This window comes from Lactuca sativa, chromosome 4 (assembly GCF_002870075.4).
Source record: "Lactuca sativa cultivar Salinas chromosome 4, Lsat_Salinas_v11, whole genome shotgun sequence".
Taxonomy (NCBI): domain Eukaryota; kingdom Viridiplantae; phylum Streptophyta; class Magnoliopsida; order Asterales; family Asteraceae; genus Lactuca; species Lactuca sativa.
In genome coordinates this window covers 395,812,047-395,821,401 of record NC_056626.2, presented here as the reverse complement: position 1 = coordinate 395,821,401, position 9,355 = coordinate 395,812,047, and the positions used below count along the sequence as shown (strand labels likewise).

Genomic DNA, 9,355 nt, shown 5'->3' with positions numbered 1-9,355 from the left:
GTCACAAAAGGACCTTAAAGATCGAAACTTTACTGTTATTGGGACTCATATAACACTAAGGGTGGCAACCGTAAGCTTAAATACAAAGTTGAACCATAAAAATCCATTCTTGGGACCTAAAAAGGTCCAAAACTCCATTAACATAGATCTAAGCATTCATGAGGCAAGTTGAAATCTTTTTACCTCAAATGAGTGCCAAATGGTGATGTTATCTCGGATCCTTAAGCTCAAGCTACTCAAGTTCTTCTTTTTCAACTTCTTCTTTCTCCTTTCAAGCTTCTAAACACCACAATGAACTTCACAAGGCAAAAAACACACAAGGATGAGGAATGAAAGGCTATCTAGGGTTTCTGAGGGTGAGACGTTGGTAAGGAGGCTAGGGTTTAAGTCATAATGTTGTATTTATATGGCTTAAACCCTAAAAGTTAAGGTTTTGAGTCTGTTTTTGTACGTTGCACATACACCTTGGTACGCTGTGTGTACGCAACTCCCCCCCCCCCCTCGGCATCCAATGTTGCACTACGCTCCGTGTACGCCTAGCGTACGTCTTCGGGGTAGCCCAATCATGACGGCCCACTTGCTAAAGCCCAACTCAATAATCCACTTATCTATTTCATAGCCCAACATTTAATTACAAATATATTAAATAATTATTACCTCAAGTGACGGATGTTATAGAAAAAATGGACAATTTTTTGCAAATTGTTTTCGAAAAAGAGTGTAGGAAACAAAGGGGTAGTGACATGAAACTACTAACGCTTGACACAAGTCACATGGCTAGGGATGAGCTTGAAATTGCTTTGGCAATGAAAGTCGACGTTAAAAAACATTATGTTAATTAGTTTTTTAATCGCTTGTTGTGTATTTTTTTTTTACGTTTGTAGGTTTAAAAAATCTAGTTATTTTTATTTTCAAAGTGTTTAAGAGTTTTTTTACTCTCATGTTATGTATTTTTAACTAATGAACTGTTATGTTTCTTTTTAAATAATGAAATTTATGTTTATCATTAAAACTGAATTGTTATATATATATATATATATATATATATATATATATATATATATATATATATATATATATATATATATATATATATATATATATATATATATATATATATATATATATATATATATATATATATAGGGTTAGGTTCATGTAAGACGGCCTAATTTTGCGAGATCGTGAGACGCAATCTTAGTCACTCATTTAGTAGATAAAACAAAAACATTTTTAAAATGCAAAATAACTGAAAATTTTCGAATTTTTTTTTCCAATATTATTTTCGGAATATATATTTTCCAAAAAAAATAAAAAATAAATAAATAAATACCAAAAAAATAAAAAAATAATAAATACAAAAAAAAATACGTTTTTACATATTTTAGTAGAATATTTAGAATATTCTACATATCTAGCAAATCTAGTAGAATATTCTAAACATTCTAAAAATCACATTAGAAATGTACATTGTAATATTCTATTAGAATATTTCACATATTTTTCAAAAAAACAGTAATTTTTTTTTTTTGATTTTTCCTTTTATTTTGCATTTTATTATTTTATTTTATTTTAAAATAAAATTATAAATATTATATATATATATATATATATATATATATATATATATTTTAAAATAAAATTATAAATATTATATATATATATATATATATATATATATATATATATATATATATATATATATATATATATATATATATATATATATATATATATATGTTTGTCATTGTATCCACATTTAGTGTGGCAAAGAAACCATACTTTTATAATAAAATGGCATGGATGTAAGATGGTATCGATGTGGAATGTAGTAAGAATGATATCACATTATGGTGATCAGTTTGAGACCAAAGCTAGCTAGTGTACGGTCGAAAACATTTAATGCATCATATCTTCCATACTATCTTCCTCATTAAAAAGTGGACGACATACAAATTGGGCAGACCACATGTGAAGAATTGACTTTTTGCATTGTAGCAAAAACACATTTTGTGAAAAGGCGGTTTCCATTTTCTACCTAACTGGAGAAGGTGCATGATAGTGTTCCATGTCGATCAAAAATATAATGTAGAGTAAATTATATTTTGGGTCTCCATGTTTGGTAATTTTGACGTTTCAATCCTATAAAGGTTTGTGTTGCGGTTTTGGTCCACATTTGAGGTTTTTGTAATATTTTTGGTGCCTAATCCACATAAAATGACTACTTTTTGCGCTGATTTTTGCAGTTTGTTTTTAGAAAATAGTCACCTTGTTGTAAAAAATACCAAAATCGTTACAAAACCTCAAATAATAACCGAAACTTCAAGAGGAAACTTTTTGAGGCCAAAATTGTAAAATCAACGATACTCATGGATCAATGTGTAACTTACTCTTTAGTGTAATTAGGTATAGTCAGTTTACACACAAAGGACAAAAAAGGAAAGCTTTTTTCCTATTCTACATGAAGTCATTAAAAATATGAAAACGTGGATATGAGATTCAAGAAAAAAACATGAATAGCATTGATATAAAAAGACTGGGTAGATGTTGAATGGGCCCACCCAATATATGATTTATGAATATCAAATGTTAATATACACCATTTTACCTTATATTCCAACAAAACAATTTCCTATATTCATCAATTATAAACATTTTGTGGTCTATGTTATGTTTGTACTCAATCTCTACCTACCCTGTAGTATACCACCTTTAAATTAAATTAAAACATTGTAGTTGTATGTTTTAATCAATTACGTAAAATCAAATATAGGTTGTATTATGGCATGTTTGCTTAACAAAGTATCGCAAATTCGTAATAGGCGTTGATGATAATTTATTTTTTTAATTAACATAGTGAAAATGAAATTTTAAATTGTGTTATGATTACAAGAGAGTGTAGTTTCAAGGGTAAACTTTTACTTGTGACATAGTGTCGACATTGTAGAGGACATTTTTATTGAGGACATGTCACTTGTTGAAGTGTTTTTAAAATATATAAAAACTTTCGTGAAACAGAACATAGGGGAGCTTTTTTAAATAATTTGTTGTTGTAATTTAGGTTCATCACAATGTATTGAACTTTATAAAATTTAATGGATTGATACATGATCATTTTATAATTCATAGAACTGTATTACTTTTTCCTAGAATACATTGAACTCTATAAAATTCAATGAAACATATTTAAACATGTATTTAAATATTAAAAACCTTTCATTTTCTTGTTGAAGAGTCCAACAACCACTTAATTTTAAATTTATTGAATGTCAAGGTATCATATTATAATGATAGACTTTTATCCGTTGAATAGTAACCAGTTTTGTCGTCTCATTGACTCTCTCAAAGAACTCTTCATTATAGACGTTCACTTTCATTTAAATGAGATAGAAAATACAAAAAAGTTAAGAAAACTTTCAAAAATTGGAAAATGAGAAAATGATGTTTGTTCTTTATTTGTTATTATCTTATCATTTTGTCATTATCAACTTTTTATTCCCACAATATGTTATTATCCTATTGTTTTGTCGTTATCAAATATGGGGAGCTTCTTAAGCTCAAAATATGTTAATGGTTTGATAATACATCCATCAAAAGATGCAAATTTTTCTTATAATTTAATCCGTAACAATTCTCCCATTGAACCTAAAAAGTATGCATTATTGAGTTAGACCCACATTAGTAGAACTTTAGGCTATAATTCATTTTCACCACAAATGGAACTAAAAATGTAATTGTTACGACACTTTGTAATAACTTGTCCTAAACTAAAAATATAATTGTTACGACACTTTGTAATAACTTGTCCTTGTGTAAATCTGGTAATCTATTTCTAGCAATATTTTTGTTAATACCAGATTTTTGTGACATGCAGTTTTAGGACTTCGCTTCAATTTTTAGAAGTGTTTGTGAACTAAAAGGTATAGCTTTCTCAGGAGAATCTATGTCGGGTTTTGTTTGTGAAAAGCTTATCATTATTATATCTTGAAATATCGAAGAAACAAGCTATGTGATTCAAATATCACACCAACTTTAGCTTTAGACTCGACGGTGTTGACATGGACGCACGGTAAGGACTGTGGTTTACCATGGTGGACAGTGGAAACACCACCCCCACCTTGCGGTCTCCATTGCGATTTGGCCGCATACGGCTAGAATTGGCCGCGCCATCTCTCTCTTCTTTTCTCTTGTCTAATGTTTAAACGGTCAAGATTTTAAATTCTGTTTTTTTCCCTTTTATATATAAATAAAACCTCCCAACCCTTAAATTACCAACACCTAAATCAAAATTTTCTATAATTCTATATGTTTCTCTCAAAAATCTTAAGATGTCTTCTTCCAACAATACAAACAACTAAAATCACCTACTAGAAACGCCATAAGACCTTCTTATGATCAACGGATTTATTCATCTCTCATTTATCACTATGTTGGTATGCTACCGTATTATCCACAACAATACCCAAAACAATACACACAACCACAAATACAAATCGTACCTGACGCTGACTTTAATCCATTTGATTTTTTGTCTCAATCTGAATCCGTTCAAGAAACTCAAGCACCCAATCTAATTCTGAACTCGAAATCGTTCGAGAAACCTAACCCACCAAAAAAGCAAAAAAAAAAAAAAAGGCGATTACAAAAGCATGGGAACCCGAAGAAGTGTTACCATTGGCACGAGCATGGATCTATGTTTTCGAAGATGCGAAGATTGGAAAAGACCAAAAACATGACCATTTTTTAGGTGAGATACAAAAAGGTTTCATAAATGAATGAGGCTAGCAGAGTATTGTTCAGAAGACCAAGTCTATTCAAAGTGGGGGAAGACAAACATGGTAGTAATGTTGTTTAATGATTTGTATAACATGAAACGTCAATAGAAAAGTGGAGAAAGTGATGAAGTGATTTTGAAGAAAGCTCTAAAAATGTACCATCATGAAAACATGAAGGCTTTCAAGTTTATTGAGTTTTGAAATGTCGTGAAAGATAACCAAAAATGGAAAAATAGCAAAATATATGACAAGCATATTGGTAGTGGTTCAAAACGCTCAAGAACATTTGAGTCCGATCACACTACATCGGATGTTCACCACCTTCCCTACCAATAGGAAATGACAAAGCAAAACGCAAAGACAAAGGCAAAGCGTTAGATTCATATGACTTGAAAGAGATGGGGAACAATGTGATGGGTATAAAAGAAACAATAGACAAATTTTAACAAATTGTTTCCGAAAGAGAGTGTAGGAAATAAAGGGGTAGTGACGTGAAACTACTAACGCATGACACAAGTCACATGACTGGAGATGAGCTTGAAATTGCTTTGGCAACAAAGCGGACGTTAAAAAACGTTATGTTAATTAGTTTTTGTAATCGCTTGTTGTGTGTTTTTTTTTTCGTTTGTAGGTTTAAAAATTCTAGTTATTTTTATTTTCGAAGTGTTTATGAGTTCTTTAATGTCATGTTATGTGTTTTTTAAGTAATGAAATGTTATGTGTTTTTATTTTTAAGTAATAAAATTTATGTTTTTTATTAAAATTGAATTGTTATATATATATATATATATATATATATATATATATATATATATATATATATATATATATATATATATATATATATATATATATATATATATATATATAGTGTGGCAAAGAAACCACAATTTTATAGTAAAAATGGCATAGATGTAAGATGGTGTCGATATGGAATGTGGGTAAGAATGACATCAGGTCGAAAACATTTAATGCATCACACCTTCCATACGATCTTCCTCATAAAAAAGTATAGGACAACATACAAATTGGGCAGACCACATGTGAAGAATTGACTTTTTGCATTGTAGCAAAAACACATTTTGTGAAAAGGCGGTTTCCATTTTCTACCTAACTGGAGAAGGTGCATGATAGTGTTCCATGTCGATCAAAAAAATAATTTAGAGTTAATTATATTTTGGGTCTCCATGTTTGGTAATTTTGACATTTCAATCCTATAAAGGTTTGTGTTGCGGTTTTGGTCCTCATTTGAGGTTTTTGTACTACTTTTGATCCCTAATCCATGTAAAATGATTATTTTTTTTGTTGATTTTTGCAGTTTTTTTAGAAAATAGTCATGTTCTTAGAAAAAAAATACCAAAATTGTTACAAAACCTCAAATAATAACCAAAACTTCAAGATGAAACTTTTTAAGGCAAAAATTATAAAATGAACTATACTCATGGATCAATATGTAACTTACTCTTTAATGTAATTAGGTTTACAGAGAAAGGACACAAGAGGGAACCTTTTGTCCTGTTCTACATGAAGTCTTTGAAAATATGCAAACGTGGATATGAGATTCAATAAAAAACGTGAATAACATTGATATAAAAGACAATGTAGATGCTGAATGGGCCCCACCCAATATATGATTTATGAATATAGTACATGATCATTTTATCCTTATATTCCATCAAAACAATTTGCTGATATTCATCAATTATAAACATTGTGAACAAATAAAAACGTCAATTCACATTAGTTTCTAAAAAGTTTTTGGGCTTGAACCAAGTCATTATGTCCCGGTTAAGTAAAAAAGAAACAGTCGCATATAAGGTCTCGTTTGATAGTTTTTGTTTGGTAAAGTGATGTCCGGGAAAGTTTTATGACTGTTAAAGAAACAATGATGTTTGATTATACATCTGATTGACTTGATTGACTATGCTGAATGATGAAAAAAATAATAATTCAATAAAAAATAAATTTAAAAAAAATTATTTAAAAAAAAATAGTAATGCAATAAAGAAAGAAAGAGGCAGAGTTTGGTGCATAATTGTCTTTCCAGCCCATTCAGCCAGAAAGATTTGCTTTTGGGGCTTTCTGGGAAAGACATATCTTACCGGGAAAGACCCATTTTTTGTGCAAATCAAACAGTCTTTCCGATCCATTCAGCCAGAAAGATCTGTTTAGACCTGGAAAGATGTGTATCAAACAAGGCCTAACTGTCCATATTAAGTCCTAAATCTATTAAGCTCGTTGAATCAAAAAGGCACTAATGGAGCAAATTATGGATCATTAATCTTCATGTTCAAATTCAAACCATATAATAACAAGTAAATATTTACACAAGAAGCTTTAGAAACATATCCCGATAAGAATCTAAAGGTGGAACCTTTTACTTCAATACAACTCTCTCCAACCATCTTTTTAACCTTCATACTCTTCCTCACTTTTTCTACCTCCTCCCATTTGCATACATTCGCATATCTATTTGCAATAATTACCAAATTGCCACTCCACTTTGGCTCCAATTCAAGTAATCTTTTTTCAACCTTTTCACCAACTCCATCAAAGTCATTTCCACCATGAATATTGCATGCACTCAACAAAGTTCTCCACACAGTTGCATCAGGCTTAATTGGCATTTTCAAAATGAAATCATATGCTTCTTTGAGGCAACCAGATCTTCCTAAAACATCCACCATTGCACCATAGTGTGTCATCCGAGGGTTAATTCCATAAACGCCCTTCATTTCTTTAAAGAATCGATACCCATCTTTCACTAATCCACCATGGCTACAAGCAGAAAGAACTCCAAGAAATGTCACATGGTTAGGTTGGATTTTAGTGAGTTCCATTTTCTTGAAAAGTGTTAGAGCATGTGTAGCGAATCCATGTTGGGCTAATCCTTGAATCATTGCACTCCATGTCCACACATTTCGATGGTGCATTTTGTCGAACACTAAATGTGCATAATTCAAAGCCCCACATTTGGCATACATGTTAACGAGTGATGTTCCTAATTGACAATTAAGTTCTAATCCTTTTGCAATTGTTTGAGTATGAACGCATTTCCCCATTGTCAAGTTCCCCAGCTCAGCACAAACAGAGAGCATCACCACCATTGTAGTTCCATCTGGCTCGATTCCAATGTTTCTCATCTTTGTATAATACAGTATTGATTCATAGAACCACGAGACATGAAAGAAAGCAGAAATGATAGTGTTCCAAGAAACAACACTTCTGTACGACATTTCATCGAACAGTTGTCGTGCGTTAATGATCTTCTTGCAAGACGAATAGAAATGAATCATGGTGTTCCGCACATAGACATCGAAATCCAAACCACGTTTCAGGCAGTCGACTTGGATCTGCCGGCCTTCTTCAAAGGCCAACAACGAGGCACAAGCTTTAAATACAGAAGCGTATGTAAGCTCAAAGGGTCTAATACGTGAAGAATGCATCTGTTTGAAGTTCAACATGGTTTCTTTTTCTCTATACAAATCCCCATTGTTTCCTTTCCTGGTGGTGCAAACCCTGATGACATTGTTCGATGACGAAGGCTTAGAATTTTTGGAGTGTTGAATCGCAAGCCTTGCATAACTTGAGCTGCTAAAGTGGTTTGAAGTGCAAAATCGGGTGATTTCACGAATCACATGTCTGTGGGAATGCAATCCAGATGTTAGGATTTGGGCATGAATCCGCAAGAGATCTTTCATAGAAAGTACAAGATTTTACGATGGAAAGCAATCATTGGTGTTTCATGTCGTCTGTTATGTGTATCAGTTTCGAGTTGCAGGTAGATTTCCTTCGGATTCACATATCTTCTTTTGTGATTATACGGGGTATAATCTCATTCCCATCGGAAATTGTGTCATTCATCAATTCTAAAACTAAAAATTCGTATGCATCTTAAAACTCAAAACAAATGAACAATTCCAATTGTTTGTATTTTTATTATGCTAAAGTTTATAGCCAAAATGAAAATTACCCTACGACCAAACACAATTAAAATTTATCATCGGTTATCATACAACTAGAAAAAGAAAAATAATAATTTGATTCCATGACATATACTTTTAGGGGTCTTGATTCAAAATGAAGGTTACAAACTAAAGAAATACAAAAAGATAAAATACAACTGTTCTAGATCCGGATATCGGGACACATGTCCCTTTTTTCTTGGATCCTCCACAGATACAACGATTTCTATGAAGAATCAAAAACAGTCTTTCTAGTGAACGACAAAAAAGGGTAAATTAGACCGGAAGGATACCTTCCCCGACAAAAAGTCCTACAATTAGTATAACAAGGCCGGTGCCGATACACTGAGTTGGAGTCATGTATGTTTGTGAATAAGCAGAAAGTGTGATTCCTGCACCTACAACTCCAATCATCAAAGCTTTCATCTTGTCATTCATCATCTTCTTGTTCTTCAATTCTATAAATCAAAGAGAAAGTCAACTCAAGTTTCTCGCAGAAATTAAATGAAGATATAAAATGGCTCAAATTTGCAAACATTTAAAACAATAAAGTCAACTCTTGGAAGTCAGAGAGAAGTTTCATTTGAGGGTTGTGGTGTGCATGTGCCCCTCAAA

The 9,355-nt window shown here is 31.5% G+C and overlaps 1 protein-coding gene across 1 annotated transcript; it reads right to left on the bottom strand.

Annotated features, from left to right (window-relative positions):
• Positions 1 to 7,013: 7,013 nt before the first annotated feature.
• Positions 7,014 to 9,355, bottom strand: LOC111888226 (pentatricopeptide repeat-containing protein At2g36730). The gene has a single exon (XM_023884358.3). It carries the CDS (start codon positions 8,474 to 8,476, stop codon positions 7,043 to 7,045), a length of 1,434 nt encoding a protein of 477 aa, XP_023740126.1. The 5' UTR covers positions 8,477 to 9,355; the 3' UTR covers positions 7,014 to 7,042.

Bases quoted from the DNA above. Each gene is read 5' to 3' on its own strand.
- LOC111888226 (XM_023884358.3), bottom strand. From the start codon at position 8,476: ATGAAAGATCTCTTGCGGATTCATGCCCAAATCCTAACATCTGGATTG.